Below are 18595 nucleotides of genomic sequence, written 5' to 3' on the forward strand. Positions count from 1 at the left end.
TTAAATTGCCAAATTCAACTACTTTCCACATCAGACATATCTTTAAATTAGCAATAGGAACACAGTCAACATTCCAGACAAAACATTATGTTTGGATTTAAAAAAGAAAAGCCCCTGCCTAGGCTTATTCTCTCATTTACCTCCTTGGTGGGATGCCAGATGACTTTCTCTTCAGAGTATTTAAAGTTAACAAGTTCCCATAAAGAGTGACCCATACTTTATCTTACCACTTTAAATATATGTTACTGTGGTTAGCGCTAATTTCTAGAAGTTTTTTAAATTCTATACCCAACAGTGCTGCTTATGACCTAGAGACACAACTAACTCAAAGAGGTGGCATTTGTGCTTCTTTTCTTTATAGTATAATATAGTTAAACCGTGCAGATTCATCGAACCCCTCACCACCAAGACCCAACAAATGCACTGCTCTCCAGTCCATTCTCCCTGCCTTTAACCTCTGCCGGCTGCAGGTCCTCCCTACAGTTCTGTCTTTCCGAGAATATGTACTGGAACCACACTGTAGAACGGGGTTATTTCTTCATGTAAACGTTTCTAGAATTTGTCATTGAAGCCATGTGGGCTAGAGAGCTTACTTCTCAGAGGTTTTAAAGGAAGAATTCAGTACTTAAGAGTGGTTAGGCGAGCATTCCAGCTGTGGTTCAGTGTCTGACCACTGTCAATCAATCAGAGGACATTAAGAAACTGGTCCATGAGATCTGTATGACTGAGTTTCCGTAAGCTGGTTCAGAGAGTTCTCTTGGTGCCCTCTCACTATAGGGGTTTCAGTAAAATCCTCTTTCACTTTGACATTGGTAATCTGTGTCCCCCTCTTCTCTGTCAGTCTTGTCAAAGGTTTTTTGACTTTTACAAACAATGATCTTTGGGGTGAACCAACTTTCCTCTACTGGTCTTGTTTTCTATTTCACTGGCTTATGCAATTATCTTTATTACTTTTTCCTGTTGATTTTCCTCTTAGTTGCCCATTAAAGTAAATGCTTAGTGATCTGCTTGAAACATATGCTCTTTAATGCTGCATTAAACACTGTAAGTTATCTTGGCAGAAGCATACTAGCTATATCCCAGTCACTTCATATTCTTATTACATGGGTTCAAAACATTTTCTGATTTGATGTATGACTTTGACTCACAAATTATTTAGAAGTACACTGTTTTATTTCTAAGGGTTTGGAGATTCCCCTTTTCTTTCCACTGATGCTTTCTAGCTTGACTCCATTAAAGTAAAAAAACATATTTTATCCAAATAGAATATTTCTTCATCTGTCAGGGTTTGTTTTATGATTCAGAGGAAAATTCATGTGCCTAAGTATTTCAGCTGCCCTTGGAAAGAACGGGTCAAATGCTCTTAAGAAATTAATTAGAACTGGTTTGCTGGTCATTCTCTCGATTTCTTCTGTCTCCTCATGAATTTAGTGGGGGTTAGTTTCTGGGCTTTGGGGGTGGCCATGGTTGTCATTGAGTCCTGCTTTTGTTTTTGTTCTCCATATGTTAAGGCACAGTCTCCTCTTGGGACCTGGGATCATCTTGAAGTCACCGGTAAGGCAGGCTCAGATTCTTGTTCTTCCTGCCTGAACCTCTGAGTCCTGCGATTTCAGCCATGTCCTCACTCTTGGCATTCCTTACCCATTTCTGTCCATCGATTCTATCAATGACTTGTAAGCAGGTGTTAATGTCACCAAATAATACTCTTGTGGGTTTCTGTTCCCCTTTTAGTTCTGTAGGTTCTTATGTGAAATCTGCACATTCCGGATAATGTCTTCAGGGCTATCTGGCTAATGTGTCAAGGAGGCTATGTTACGGGGCTCAGTTGTTCGGCCAGACAATAGTCTAGATGCCACAGCAAGAGTATTTTGTAGATGTAAATACTATTTATGATCAGATAACTTTAAATAAGGAAGTTATACTCAACAATTACCCTCTTTGAGTTGAAAGTCTTAGCAAAAACTGGTTTGCTGAACAAGGAATTCTGTTTCTTTTTTATTTATTTATTAAAATTTTATAATTAACTTAATTTCACATATCAGCCACGAATTCCCCCATCCTCCCTCCTCCCACCCCCTAGCCCTCCCCCTCAATCCACCCCCCATTCCCACCTCCTCCAAGGCAAGGTCTCCCCTGGGAAGTCAGCCCAGCGTGGTAGACTCAGCAGAGGCAGATCTAGTCCCCTTCTCCCTACACCAAGGCTGAGCAAAGTGTCCCAGCATAGGTCCCCGGCTGCTCCAAAAAGCCAGCCCATGCACCAAGGACAGGTCCTGGCTCCACTGCCTGGAGGGCCTCCCAAATAGTTCAAGCTAATCAATTGTCTCACGTATCCAGAGGGCCTGGTCCAGTTTGATGGGGGTTCCTCTGCCATTGGTTCACAGTTCATGCGTTTCCACTAGTTTGGCTATTTGTCCCTGTGCTTTTTCCAATCATGGTCTTAATATCTCTCACTCATACAATCCCTCCTCTCTCTCGCCAATTGGACTCCCGGAGCTCCACCTGGGGCTTGGCTGTGGATCTCTGCATCCGCTTCCATCAGACACTGGAGGAGAGTTCTATCATGACAGCCAGAGTGCTCGGCCAGAGCAGGTCAGCTCAGGCACTCTCTGGACCATAGCCAGTAGTCTATAGTGGAGGTATCATTGTGGATTTCTGGGGACCTCTCTAGCACTCTGCATCTTCTCTTTTAATGCTATAATATCAGCTTTTGCCTGCCATAGTGCCCAGACCATTGACTTATGCTACAAGTTTTAAGACTTGCCAACAATGCCCATTACCACCCCCTTCTTCTCTGTCCTTTCCATCTCACCCCTCCTCTTCTCCTCATGCCTTCACTCATGCCCACGCCCATGCCCATGCCCTTACTCATGCCCATGCCCTCACTCATGCCCACGCCCATGCCCATGCCCTTACTCATGCCCTCACTCACCCATGCCCTTGCCCTCACTCATGCCCACACCCATGCCCTTGCCCTCACTCATGCCCACGCCCATGCCCTTGCCCTCACTCATGTCCTTACCCATGCCCATGCCCTCACTCATGCCATTACCCATACCCATGCCCTTACCCATGCCCTTGCCCTCACTCATGCCCACGCCCATGCCCTTGCCCTCACTCATGCCCATGCTCTTGCCCTTGCCCTCACTCATGCCCATGCCCTTGCCCTCACTCATGCCCACGCCCACGCCCACGCCCTTGCCCTTGCTCTATCCTTGGTGGCATTTCTCTGAAGAACTCTGACATTTTCGTATTGTTCTGCACCACTCTTTACCTCCAACAATATGCTTTGCTCCAAAGTTTCCAGTGCCAATACTAAAATAGTAACTGAAGTTTTCTTTTGATGAGTATTTTCACAGTGTTTTGTATTTCATTATTTTTAACCTATCTGAATAACTGTACTAGATCTTATGGAAACCATCAGATAGTATGCTCTTAAAATCCATTTTGATAATTTATGCCTCTAATGAGTACTTTTAGGCTATTTATATTTAAATGCAACAGTTGTCTGCATAGGCCTACCATTTTATGACTTCACTGTATAAAAGTACGCCTCTTCACATTGTTTTATTTCAAATAAAGTAACTATGCCATTTTTAAAAAACTACTTTTCAGCCAATCAAAATGTAATGAAAATGATTTGAGAAGAAAGAGAAACAACAGTTTCTAGAATGTTCATCAAGAAGAAATTTTTACCTGGGCCTACAATTATCACAGCATTTTTCAGTCCCCATAATGTCCAAGGAGGCCTTCTGTAGTTGTTTGTCCTCAAAATGGGACAAGATAATTCTGAAGAAGAGAAAGTTTTAAATTAAAGAACAAATATGGACACAAACCAATACCCAGAATGAGGTTAATACCATCATTACTGTATTTATTTGGGACTGCAATACTGCATATCAATTTATTTAGACACAAATAAAGCTGTCCTAAAATTCAATATGTATAAAGCAAATATTCTTTTAAAATACTTTTAATTAACTTTTTAAAAGTACCGTCTAAAGGCCTATGCTTCTAACTGATAAAAACAAATAATACATACTGTCTCCTGCATCGATTGGAATGAAGATATTTTTCCATTTTTACCATCATCTTTAATTTATATAATCGGAACTTTTCGTTGCGTATCTCAAGAAAATGATGCCTGCCAATTGAAAAATCACAAGAATATTTAAAATTATTCTGTCAACTTTGTTACTTTATTTTTAATAACCCACAGAATCCCCCACTGTATTACAATAAAGAATGTTTCTATCCCCCTAGAAATGGCCTGTATGGTTGCCAGTCATGGCCCCTGATGAGAGAATTCCATCTTTGGATAACTTTGAAGGTTTTCAGTTTGATTTACAGACTGCATATGCCATGGTTTCTAGTGAGCTTTCTGATACATGGATCTTGAACTTTTCTCAGGAAATTTATCTTGTAAGTGTTGTTTTATGAGAAAGTTAAAGCATCTATGTAAGGAATACTGAAAGATGCTCATCATTCTAGTATGAACCTTTATTCCACTGGCTTTTCAGAGGACAGCTCAGCCCTCCAACACTGTCCCTCTGTATTGTGGGGACACTTAAGGACAATAGCAAAGTATGAGAATTAGGTTTCTTCCTTGGCCAGTTATAACTCATTTTTTGGCCATGATACTGACTGTATTTAGAATCACGAAATAACAGTAATAGCATGTTTGTTGGTATCTGTAAAGAGTCAGTGCCGATGCAGCTCAGCACAACTGTTACTTTCTACCTTCCATGACCAAATTCATGCATTTCAAATACAAGGTGATGAAATCTTCCAGGTAGTGTTGCACATCTTTCCAACAATCAAAAGGTCTGCATGAGGTAGTTTTCAGATATAGCAATATGAAACTCTAATTGAATACATAATAACTAAATGCTAATACTGAAAGTCATCATTGAGGACTTCAGTCACTAAGGTTTACAATACCCAACCTTCTGATTAATCAAAATATCTGTATACAATTCGCATAATGAAAATATCTGTATACAATTCGCAAGGGCTTCTAGAGAGTTTGAATGTACAAATGATCCATTATTCAAAACTATGTTTTCAATGGACCATTCACAATCTATTTTTCCTCCAAATCCCCTAAACTGGAAACATTAATTCCTATGCTACTATCTAATTTCATACTTACTAGCTCAGAGATTTAAAAAAATAAGTTTTATTTAGTTTCCTTATCCTTCTGGGAAAGAATCAAGAACACAAATGCCTATTCTTAGAATGGTATCTTAGTATATTTGGTTGGGATGAAATACATTTAAATAATCTTATCCATGTTCATTTCATTTGAAAAAAAGAAACTCAATAAAATATTTATTATTTTATTCTTCCTTTACTACTTTTAAATTAGTTAAATATAATATTTCACAAAAAACAGATTTTAACAATTTTAAAATTATTAGCATTAAATCAGTTGCACATAGTCCAAGATTCATTAGGTTAATATTACTCTCTAAATTGTTCTCTTTGAAAGAAAAGATGGCAGTATCTACTGGAGATGAATGTAAATAAAGTAAATATAATCATCGGGAAACTGCCTGTGCTATTGCTCTGCAGTAAGAAATACAAAATCACATAATAAGGAATATGAAATTACATAATAGTGACTGAGATTGTGGCCTTACATATGCTTGTCTAGCATGAGTGAGGCTAAGAGTTAATACAAAAGTAAACAAAAAAAAATAAACGTCAGGAAGCTAAAATCACTGAATGATCACTTAGACAAGTTTCTTTTCTTAGTCACAGAATTTTAGCATGAGATAGCCTAAAACTTTTATAAATTACAGGGACCCTGGACGGAACAAATCCATCCCCAATGCTTGCTCTATTCTGTTTTTTCCTTCCCTACAGTTTTAGCCCCTTTGTCACTGACACAGAGTAATCTATCTGTACTAAAAGTTCAAGGACTTCATCCTCCGCACCCACTAACTCAGCACTTGAGCTCAGTTAACCCAAGGTAAAGCCCTACCACACTTACAATGGTTGCACCTGCACTGAACGTGCTGAGGCATTTTTCTTGTCATAATTCTCTAAACATTACCTATAAAACTATTTACCCATCATCTACTTTATAATAGATTTTATACTTAGGCTGGAGACAGAGTATATAGGGGAATACACAGCCATGAACAAATACTGTGCTCTTCTGTACAAGAGACTTGAACATGGTGAGAGTCTTGGTATCTGAGGGTCCTAGGCCAACACCTATGTATAATAAGTGACAATTGTGGGGGTGTTCTGGCCTCACTATTACTTCCTGACCAATCTTAATGAGATAAACCTCTTAGCATATCTTCTAAAACCCAAGTAAACCAGAACTGTAACTACTGATGAGTTTGCACTAGAAAATACAGGCCTTATAATGTTTCTAGCATATTAGCATAATGCACAAATAAAATAAGGTCTGGTTAACCAACCAATTTGGATACTTGATATATTCCAAATTTAATACTAGCTTGCATAGATGCGTTCTATCGAACTTACTTTAAATTAGTTTCAAAAAAGGTTGATAAAGACAGAGCTTCCTGGCCTGGAGGGACACCTCAGTGGTTAAGAATGCTTGCTTACAGGGGACAGAGTTCAGCGCTACATGTTATAAAGTAAAATATACCGAATATTCCTAGAAGAAAGATCTTAGATCTACTTATCTGATCTGACTCTTTTTAGCTGCCACTTCTTCAGAGAAGTCTGACCTGACTTCTCAAGTTGGTAAACACCACTCTCTAAGCAACTGTTTTTCACAGCACTTAACATATAGCATTTATCAAACTTATTCGGGCCAGAGGTGGTAGCACACGCCTTTAATTTTAGCATTCCAGAGGTAGAGGGACGTTTGTGAGTTCAAGGCCAGCTTGGTATACATTCTAGCCCAGCCAATGCTACAGAGTGAGACTCTGTCTTAAAACAAACAAGAACAAAGCTATATTTATATGATCTTTAAAAAAAGTAATAATTGGCCGGGTGGTGGTGGTGCACGCCTTTAATCCCAGCACTCGGGAGGCAGAGCCAGGCGGAGCTCTATGAGTTCGAGGCCAGCCTGGGCTACCAAGTAAGTTCCAGGGAAGGCGCAAAGCTACACAGAGAAACCCTCTCTCGAAAAACCAAAAAAAAAAAGTAATAACTGACAGTTCCAAATGAAAACAATAAAAAGAACACTATGCATGCATGCATACATACACAGTTCTCTAGTTAAGATCTACCATTCCAACTAGACTGAGTCCTACAAAAGCAGGTACCATGTCTGCTTTTATTTAGCTTTGCATTCTTAGCACTAAGTTCAGCTCTTAGAACATGGCATTCACTCAACACCTTGAAAAATGATGAAGATGAACAATGCCTGCATGGGGTAAGCTCAATAATCATTTTAATAAAATGAACTAATATGTCCACTGAAGACCCTAATTTATTCATCAACCTGGAAGAACCCTTCAGAACCCCCTTATATTGGCAAGCTCATTGCTTGAGCTATCCTGGTTTCTTTCCCTGGTTCCTAGAGATAAACTGGTAAATACTGCCCCTAAGATGCTGCAAGCTTGTGGGAGCGCATAGAGGCTCTCCAGTGAGAACTTACTCAGGGTCAGAAAAGCTGAGCTTGCCTTACCCAGCAGGGCTGCATAAGGAGATGATTTGGCCACAGGCCTGTTCACCAGGCATTTGGAAGGGTGTATACTTGGCTGTCCAGTGTGCTTTGATCTTGTAAGGGGGCAGTCTTTTGCCTCTCCCCTTGCATATTACAAAAAGCCTTTTGAATAAACCTTCGAGGCCATTGGGCAGTGATCCAGGCTCTCCTGAAGCTATCCTGAGTGTCTTTCTTCTCATCAACTAGGTCTCTCTTTCTATCTAGTATTTTCTTATCCGTCTTTCATATGAACCCTTCAAAAGGTGGGGGCTGGCCTCCCACACAAGTTGAAGCTGTTCTTTCAAATACAATCTGACAGAACTTAGGTGACAACTTACTTAGTATTTAAGTAGTTTCCCTTTTCTGGAATTTCAACAGCGAACACTTACTATTTTATGAGAGCGCTCCATCAATACACTGTGACATGATTAGCCATGCACAGTCAACAAGGCAATTTTCACAGCCTGGGAGCAACGGCTGTGAAACTTATGAAATTAATCATGGAAACAAGAGTAAAGAAGAAGAAGAAGAAGAAGAAGAAGGAGGAGGAGGAGGAGGAGGAGGAGGAGGAGGAGGAGGAGGAGGAGAAGTGAACACATCTTTTAGAATAAGCACCATCACAGCACTGGGAGAAAAACTTAGCAAACCACCTGGGATCTCATGAGAGAAAACGGAAGACATATCACCTGAGGATTTAAAGGGTGGGAAGCAATCGCTGCTGTACAACAAGACAGTATGCCTCAAGACCTATGTTACGTCCAAGGAGAGTCCTGATCTTGTTAGCTCCTCACACTAACCGGATACTGGCAGAACTGGATCATCTCCCCTGTGACACTTACCACAAATACCCTTTCTTCATGGGTGTTCTGTTAGTTTCGCTTACTTTTCACTTGTGACCCCTTTAAATATTCTCACAGATCACTTGAAATTTTGGACACTACCTCCAATACTTTATTGGAAAAGGAAAAAGACATTTGTAAGGGGAAAGCAATAAGCATTTTTACCTAGTTAAGTTAAAGTCTGCTGGAGCCCAGAGTAGGTGACAAGAACTCTGAAGTCCATCGCGGCCAGCTCTACCAATCTCCTGGTAATAGGACTCCATTTCCTTAGGAGCACCATAGTGAATAACTTTGCGAATGTCAGTCTTATTAATGCCCATTCCAAAAGCTATAGTAGCTACAACACACTGAGAAGAAACAATAACACAGCGAAAATCACATTTCAACATAACCAAAACTTAAAAAAATAAAACAATAGCTCATTCATTGACATAAAGGTGAATTCGATATAACTTCAACTTCACTTACAGACTGAAAGATTATCTATCCAAATACAAATAAAGGTTAGTGACCATAAAATATGATTTACACTCATCTCTATATGAAGCAAATAGAGCAGTTTCTTTGGATACCTGCAGCTATGAGAAATAGTTACTATCATAAATAAAATTTGTATTATTATGAAGTTTCAAGTGTCCTCACCTGATAACAGAATGTCTTATTCTAAGAACTACATCATTCATGACTGCAAAGTGAAACGCAGTTAATGCTACATCTTTTTGATGGGTATAATACCAAGAAGACAAAATTTTCAAACAACGTAATATGAACAAACCTACTAAAAGTAGCATTTATATGGTTAGGGAAAAAAAACTCAGAAGAAGTAGTAATGAGTACACAGAAAAAAAAATCTTTAATAACAAGAATATAAAAACAATAAGCAAAACATGACAATATATTACGAGGATTAAAGGTAAAGTGTTTAGGTTAATAACTGTGTAACAGTTAACCCAAATTATGATATAAACCAACAGGGAAGTGCGGGATAATGCTCTTGTACAGTGTAAAGATTTGTCACTCATATTGGTTTAATGAATGCTAATTGGTCAGTAGCCAGGCAGGAAGTGTAGGTCAGGCGACTAGACTAGGAGAATTCTGGGAAGAGGAGAGGCAGAGATGCAGTCGCCAGCCAGATGCAGAGGAAGTGAGATAAGAATGCTGGACTGAGAAAAGGTACCAAGCCACGTGGCTAAAAATAGATAAGAATTATGGGTTAATAACCCTAACAGTCAGTTAGTTATAAGCCTGAGCAATAGGCTAAGCAGCTTATAACTAATATAAGTCTCTGTGTGTTTATTTGGGACTGAACAGCTGCTGGACTGGGCGGGACAGAAACTTCCATCTACAGGGAAGGGAAAGGGGTCTAGGAACTCACAGGCATGGGAGGGAAAGGACAGTAACACATATGAAAGACAGGTGACTGCAACATTTTAAGTGGGGAGTCAATAGAGAATCACAAAAACTAACAAAAAATTGAGATGGCAGTACAAGCTAATTATGACAAGATATAGCAGTAAACTCCTAGAGTCAGTGGGAAGGACTGGGAGAGGGGACAGGAGAAGACACTTCACTGAAGACACGACAGAAGTAACCACATGTGCAAATAAGATTAATGTGTTGTTAATAACATGTGTTTTGGGATGGTCCAGGAGAATGACAGAAAGGAGGAAAGGAAAAATATAGGAAATCGAAGTAAAACATGCAAAATAAGGATGAGTAAATGGTAATGAAGGCACAAATGTGGAAGTGAAAACTTTAGGCAAAGAAGATAGGTTCTATACAGCTAGTAATTAAGAAGCAATATAATTCCAACAGTAACCAGATGATCTTTTCTTTTGATGTCTACTAACCAGACTTTGAAACGATCACTATAAACTTTCAGATATAAATTAAAGTTATTTTATCAAATAAGTTATTCATAATTTTATTCAAGAAAAGGCATTTTAAAAGATAGGAAGGACAAAACTAAAGTTTGTGATAAAATTTGAGAACAAACAGTTACATACAAACAATGGAAGGCTAGGTGCACTTGTGATTTGATTTCAGTAGATACTAAATAAGTATTTTTTCTTTTTTGTTTGTTTGTTTTTGTCCTTTTTTTTTTTTTTTTTTTTTGAGACAGGGTTTCTCTGTGTAGTTTTGGTGCCTGTATCTTGCTCGGTAGACCAGGCTGACCTAGAACTCACAGAGATCCGCCTGGCTCTGCCTCCCAAGTGCTGGGATTAAAGGCGTGCACCACCACCGCCCAGCAAAGTATTTTTTTTTTGAAAATTATAAACAGAAAACAGTTGCAAGCATCAGTCTATCATATGAAGAGCTACAAAGGTCAGCTTCTGTGGCTGCCATAAAACAGAAATCAATTGGAAAATGATAGAAATGACTATTTATAAATTGTTACATAATTGTTACATTAGTGGATTCAGTAAGAACCCAATAAACACTCAACAGAACGTAATTAATTCCAAGAGTCTCAGACAAAACTGTACACAAATGATAACATGTAATTCACCAAGTTAAGAAAGGGTAAGGTTTCAAAACATATGTGAAGCTTCTGAATAATGGCCAGGAAGGAATCTACAGGACCATCTGTTAGACAAAACACTACCTGATGTTAGCTAGAATGCAACTATTGATATAAACTTTAATTTTTATAAGATGGACTCAAATTAGTGACTTGCTGCATTAGAAAGGACCACTGAAGATTTTTAAGTCATCTTTTAAAATATTAATGCTTCAATCGAGTTATACATTGGCAGTGTGGAGGTTTGAATGAGAAGGGCCCTCGTAGGTTCATATGGTTGAATAATGATACCCAGGGGTAGAACTATTTGCAAAGAATTAGGGGATATGGTTTTGTTGGAGGAGATAGGCTTTGAGGCAGGCTCTGAGGTTTCAAAAGCCTATGCCATTCCAGTTAGCTCTATCTGCCTGGTGCTTATGGATGGAGATGTAAGCTCTCAGCTGCTGCTCCAGCACCATGCCTTCCTGCCTGCTGCCATGTTCTCCACCATGATGATCATAGACTCAACCTCTGGAACTGCAAGCCCCCAGCAAACTGTTTCTTCTGTAAGTTGCCTTGGTCATGTATCTTAGCACAGTAACAGAAAAGTAACTAAGACGGGAAGTAAACCAGATGCATCCAAAAAAAAAAAAAAAACCATACTGCTCTATCATTGAAATAATAAAAATCTTAACGAATGTGAACAAACATCTACAAACAAGCATGAGAGCTGTTCCTACCATTGGAAAGAATAGGAAGGACAAGAATTGATGCTTTCAGGCTGGGAGGCAAGCGCCCGTACCCACTAGTCCTTCTCATCTTGAAGTTGGCCAGCCCCCCAACTTCCTGCTGGTCTCTGCACTCTCCTCACTCCCCCTCACTGTACCATTCCCACCACTCATCTTCCCCCCACCCACTGCAAACTCCTCGTTCTCTGAGCCTAGAATGCTCTCACATGACAGCACACTAGAGACACATGTCTCTGCACCTGCTGCTCTTTCCTGGGGTTCTGCAACCAACGCCTTTGCCCTCATTACCTACTGACCTGGTAAACTTGACAAACTTAAGACTCTCCTCGGGTGTCATATTCCTACATGGCCACTCTCATGACAAAACCTACTTTGCCAGAGCTAGTGTTTCCCCTCTGTGTTGCTCAGTAACAGATACATTTTGTTATTTTCACTAAACTGTGTGGTCTACTACACTTATTTTCACTATATAATGATTGCCCTTATCAGGGTAATTGCACTATGCCTAATATAACGAGATTATTTGAAAATTTGGTGAATAAACATTTGATGGCTACTTCTATTTCTTATGAAGAATTCAGAGAAAGGCGGTTGGTCCTCATACCTGAATCTCATCTCTAAGGAACCAATGATGAACATCCTTCCGTTCACTAATTTTCATGCCTGCGTGGTATGCTCTGCAGGCTAAGTTCAGTTTCCCAAGTTCAGCAGTAACTTGTTCTGTCATTTTTCTGGAAGGACAATAGATGATAGTAGGGCCTTCAAATTCCCAGGCAGAACTGTGGAGAGGGCAGAGACAGAGAAGGCAAACACATCTATCACACGTATGCTGCAGGGTAGTCGGGCTTTTATCTTTCACAATCTTTGCTTTCTACTAAGTCTTTAAGGAACCAGCAGACCCAAAGACCAGCGCTGGAGCTCTCTGAAACCCCAAACATTGTGGCCAGACAAATGTGGAAACAAATCGTATGAGCTCAGAACTCTGCCATTCAACACTGGCCCAAATTAGAGTTAAAATCAGCACTCTGGATGTTTAGAAGAAAACTTGATTTTCAAACTTATAAAGTCTGGCTATGAATACTTCTACAAAGGTAGGACAGTAGGCTTGTCTTAGCTTATTTAAGAGGTAACTGAATAGTTTCATTGTTGCATAAAGTTATTACATAAGATTTAAAGATAAAACATTACTCCAAGGGAAGTAAAATGGGCTGGGGCCATGGCAGACAGTTTATGGACAAAGGGGTGTGGAACCACATGTGTGAATTTTTAACAATAAAAAAAGCCAGTGACCTTTAAAAAAGAAGAGAGAAAAAAAAAACATTACTCCAAGGTTTAAGGATGTGTATGCAGATGATAAAATTGAAAATTATCTATAGAATGTATTAAGGAGCACCAAGGAGAGAGATGAGTTGGGAGAGATTATAGTAGTCTGGACGAAAAATTAATCTCAATTAGAAGAATTAACATAAAAATGAGAAGAAAGCATTTCCACAAGATATATTTAGGCAAACAAAGGCAGAAAAATAGGAAAATGCAACATCACAAAAGAAGATGGGGGAGGCACTTTAAAAACTCAATCTTTAAGAAGGGAGAGAGTCACTATAAGGAGAAAGAGCCATAGATCTTGAGAATAATGTGCATTGAGAAAGGGCCAGAGATTAGGGGTTAGATATGAAATAACTGTAGGAATGTGGAGGACTTGTCCCTTTGCTGTAAAAGGAAAGCGTAGTACAATATATTCAAGGAGACGCTAGAGTAGCAAAAACTATTCTATACCTATTCTGTTCTGAACGACAGGCATAGCTTAGTTGTTACTTAAACTATTCCCTAAGATCCACAACAAGAACCAGTGCTTCCTTGGCCTCGGGTCTGTTTCTTCCTCTTTTATCCTTTCTGGAAGTGCAAAACACTGACAACATTCTGAAGTTCTTACTTACCTGGACTTCTTTTGTGTTTGTACTGGTAGGAGAAAATTATTTTACTTTATTTAGACTACTTCATATCATGAAAATAGCAACTTTCCACTCAGCAGGCAGGCCAGAGAATATGGCATTATAAAAGTTCTTGGCATACAAAATAAAACATACATATTTAACAAAACAAATCTTAGAAACACAATGGCCAGCTTTATCAGTACAATGAAGATCGGTAGCTTCCTCGTCAGACAATTTAGCCAGCCCACTTGTATAAAGCACCTAGGGCAGTCCCTGGAACAGTGCAGACTCCATGTAGACTATTAAAAAAAAAGTCCCTTGCTGTGGATATCGCTCTGTGTAAATAAAGTTCTGATTGGCCAGTGGCCAGGCAGGAAGTATAGGCGGGACAAGAGAGAAGAGAATTCTGGGAAGTAGAAGGTTGGAGAGAGACACTGCCAGCCACCACCATGAAAAGCAATGTGTAAAAACACTGGTAAGCCACAAGCCATGTGGCAAAGTATAGACTAACAGAAATGGGTCAATTTAAGATAGAAGAAGTAGATAACAAGAAGCCTGCCACAGCCATACAGTTTGTAAACAATGTAAGTTTCTGTGTGCTTTCTTGGTTGGGTCTGAGTGACTGTGGGACTGGCGGGTAAGAGAGATTTGTCCTGACTGGACCAGGCAGGAAAACTCTAACTACAGTCCCTATAGCAGAGGTAGGTCATGTAATTAGTAAAGTAGATAGAACTCATAAGAAAGGTTCATGTCATATTTGCTCATTTACTTGTAAATTATTAAAAGTATATGCCCTATTCAAGTCATAGCATAAAATAAAAACAATATCAAAAGAATTAGTTCCTGCCCATCTACCTTTCTGCCTCTCACAAAATATACATGCTTTGAACGTCATGGAAGAGTGAACGAATGGATTGTAAAAGCCAATGGTCAGAGAAAACTGGGGTGAATCAGTGTCTCCGGGACATGACGGGACCACTGCACTCATGAACTCAGAGTAGCTGTGGTTGTCTGCACAGGATCAAGCCAGTCAGCACTCTAGTATGCCGTGAGAAGGGCTCTGAGCCCCCACCCATAACGGCGGCACTAGAGACAGCTGATAGTGTCTGAGATGGGGAGAGTTGGTCTTCTTTAAGGCTAGAGCTCCTGACTAGCTGTCCATACACCTGTGGTTGGCCCCCTACCTGGACATATGTGGACAGCACAAATGAGAATTGATGTGGTATTTAAAATAAAAGAGAGAGAGAGGTTGTAAAGTCAGGTAGTAGAGATGAATGGATCCGGGAGGAGGTGGGGGAAGTAAGAAAGGGTAATTACAATCAGACTATGTTACATGAAATTCTCAAAGAATTAATAAAAATATTTTATATGTTCTTTAACCTAGGCCACTGAATTGATTATGTAATATTACACTTAACTTGAACCAAAGCTACATAAAATTTGAAGCAGCAAACATAGAGAAAAATTTAAATAATTTCTTTAAGAAGAATTTCATCTGTCATTATAACCTTACCTTGACTTTTGGACAAGAAAGGGCTTTAGATCTTGAAGGATATTCCCTGTTTTTTGTCTGACTTCTAAGTACAGATTTGGTCGATCAAATCCAGTACAGGTGATCTGAGGGTTTTTCAAGTTTAAGCAACGTATAATATCTTCCCGGATCGAAGAACTTGCAGTAGCAGAGAGGGCAATGACTGGAACCTGGGTAAGACACAAGGTAAATGGGTTTCAAAAGGACAGGAAGCGCATTGCTTCTCATTGTCCTCTCACAAACAGTCATGACAACACAGGAACTATGTCCAAGACTCTCACACTATTGTTTTGTTTCTTTAAATATGTATTGCTTTTTGTCATGTGGGGGATGAAACCCAGGATTGTGAGCATGGTATGTGAATGCTCTTCCACTGAGCTACATGCCCTGAGTAAAGAACAAAAAAATGTTTTTAAAAGAGAAAAATTATCTTCTATTTAGTAACAATAAACCCATAAAATTTCAATGCAATTTATCTTGTTCCATTAAATTAAAACTACTTATTAGCCATCTATACTCTAGGACTGATAGAAGCAGGAATTATATTATATTTTGTTTTTTTTATAATCTGTAATTCACAGTTCACAAGCCCTGGCAGGTTATAATTTAATAACCTAGCTACATAAAACAATTTATCTTTTCTTTGGCAAGAAGGTTTCATCACAAGTCATACTGGCATACAGCTTTTCAGCTGTAGAAGCAATGCTCTCAACAGTCTTGACAACCTCTCTTCAGGTTCAATGAGCTATCAATGCCATACTGTATGTAACAAATATGGAGAAAGTGAAACGTGGACTGAATGATTCCTTAAGGCACCAAGTCTAGTCTATTTTCAGTCTAGCAATTCTTGACAGGATGAGCAGCAAAATCAGAAGAAACAGTAGGTAGCAGGGAAAAAAATAGTATTTCTTTCAGAAATTCAAAGGTAGGTGAGGAAAATGCCTCCCATATAAATGTTTCATGTTTTATCACTATTATAATGGGAATTACATTCAACCATGGTACCATTGCATTATCAGAAGAAAATAAGTAGACTTTAAATTGATTTATAAATCATTAGCCAGTCTATTCTAAGAATATAGTTCTCTTTTTAAAATGCTTTTTTTTTTTTTTACCTGTTGTGGATAAAGGAAACAATATCCTCATAAAATCAGTTACTTAAATATACTGTGACTACCTCACAAACTAATTTAAACATTTATCTTATAGCTAAGTATAAATACATTGCAGTCTGCCAATTTACAAAGAAATATGTGTATAATTTGACTTAAAATTAAAACAAAATACAATTTCTTGGGAAATGAATATGATCCAAGTTCATTAAATATGTTATGGAGATATAATGAAACTCATTATTTTGAACAATGTAAGTTAATAAAGATAAAAATGTTCAGTATAAATAAATATTACCAGTAAAAATACTGTAGATTTAGACAAAGCTTCAATCATTACTTAATTTTTGTGGGTTTAGAAAAATAAAGCTTATTTTCAGTCATACACAGAGAGGAACAGTTAAATGGCTGAAGATGTAACTTGGTGGGAGAGTGCTAGCTTAGCATGTACAAAGCCTTGGGTTTGGTCCTCAGCACTAAATTAAGAAAATTTTGGTTCTTAGCACTAACCAAGAAATAGCTACTCTTACAATTAATATAACTTAATTGCATTAGAAAGCATCTGAAGTCATATAAAATAAACTAACTCAATGAAACCAAGTAATTGGAGTTATTTTTTTTTAATTGTCAATTTTAAAATTGTGTGAAACTACTTTAAAATGTAACTCCAAATTAATTTCATTTATTTCGGGCTAACAATTGAACTGTTCTCTGCATTGGGAATGTATCTGTTAGTGACTAAGTCATGAAAAACTCAATTTTTAAAGAAATTAGTTTCTATAATCAAGCATTAAAATGGATATATCTATGTTAATCTAAGACACTTTGAGAATAAGGAATGTTTAGTACTTAGAGGACCTTATCAGGTGTGGTGGCACACGCCTGTAACTCCAGCACTCAAGAGGATGAAGGAAGAAAGAGCAAGATTTTTAGAGTTGACCCCAGCTACACAGTGAGACCCTGTCTATCAAAACAAAAAACAAACAAACAAACAAAAAAAAAACACCTTAATTAACATTTTACAAGTAAATGTTAAAATTGCCTATGAATTTACATTTTTAACTTTACATGAGCCAAGAATTTTTATCACCATTAAGGTTTTTATCACTTTATAAATGTACTAATAAACTCCTCACTTTACTACATATGCAGATAAGAGAAGTTCTGAGTCTACAGCCCGTTTAAAAAAAAGAAGATGAGGTTTGCTTTTATTAAAAACAGACTAGGCTTTCTTAGAAGGAATACAATGTGTAAGTGGACAGGTAACATGTCTATGAAAGTAAGGAAATGATCATAAATACATTTTCCAAGAGCGAATAAGAAAAAAATTCAGACAAAAGCATGTGCAGTAGTGAGACAACCTAAGTTAAAAAGACTACTATGATTCAAATTCTGCTTTTGTCCCTTATTAGATGTGAGACTTGGTTGTTTAACTCCCTAAGCTGCAGTTTCTCTCCTCTGTAAAACAGCTATAATAACAGCATCAATCTCATCAAACTAAATAGCAAGGGAGACAAAACATCAAAATGTGCTAGGTGGGTGTGGTGGTTTGAATGAAAAGTCCCTCACAGGCACTATGAGGAGGCGTGGCCTTGTTGGAGAAAGTGTGTCACTGGGGGTGGGCTTTGAGGTTTCAGATGCTCAAGCCACACTCAGTGTTATTCTTCCTGCACCCTTCAGACCCAGATGTAGAACTCTCAGCTACCTTTCCAGCACCATGTCTGCCTGCATGCCGCCATGCTTCCCACTATGATGACAATGGACTAAACCTCTGAACTATAAGCCAGCCCCCAATTAAATACTTTCCTTTATAAGAGTTGCCATGGGCAGTTTCTCTTCACCAATTTTTGGCAATAAAAGCAACAAAATATAATACATATAATGCAAATTAATCTCATGGCACAATACATTTAGGTAAATCTTAACTATGTACTCCATGATACAAAGGTTAAAAATACAGCCATTCTGTTTCCAAATTAGATTACATGACTGCTGTGGATATCGCTCTGTGTAAATAAAGTTCTGATTGGCCAGTGGCCAGGCAGAAAGTATAGGCGGGACAAGAGAGAAGAGAATTCTGGGAAGTAGAAGGCTGGGGAGACACCGCCAGCCACCGCCATGAGAAGCAACATGTGAAGACACCGTTAAGTCACAAGCCATGTGGCAAAGTATAGATTAACAGAAATGGGTTAATTTAAGATAAAAGAAGTAGATAACAAGCAGCCTGCCACGGCCATACAGTTTATAAGCAATATAAGTTCCTGTGTGCTTTCTTGGTTGGGTCTGAGTGACTGTGG

At 38.5% G+C, this 18595-nt stretch overlaps 1 protein-coding gene across 3 annotated transcripts in view; it reads right to left on the reverse strand.

The window, feature by feature from the left end:
- Window positions 1–18595, reverse strand: part of Wrn (WRN RecQ like helicase) — a 117623-nt gene that overhangs the window by 35884 nt on the left and 63144 nt on the right. For all 3 annotated transcript variants that reach the window (XM_036166499.1, XM_036166497.1, XM_036166498.1), the window contains exons 19-23: window positions 15169–15356; window positions 12326–12500; window positions 8638–8819; window positions 4040–4141; window positions 3694–3786 (exon numbers count right to left, since the gene is read on the reverse strand). In XM_036166499.1, the coding sequence (XP_036022392.1) occupies window positions 3694–3786; window positions 4040–4141; window positions 8638–8819; window positions 12326–12500; window positions 15169–15356 (740 nt within the window). The remainder of the gene's footprint in view (window positions 1–3693; window positions 3787–4039; window positions 4142–8637; window positions 8820–12325; window positions 12501–15168; window positions 15357–18595) is intronic.

This window comes from Onychomys torridus, chromosome 17, assembly GCF_903995425.1.
Source record: "Onychomys torridus chromosome 17, mOncTor1.1, whole genome shotgun sequence".
NCBI lineage: Eukaryota > Metazoa > Chordata > Mammalia > Rodentia > Cricetidae > Onychomys > Onychomys torridus.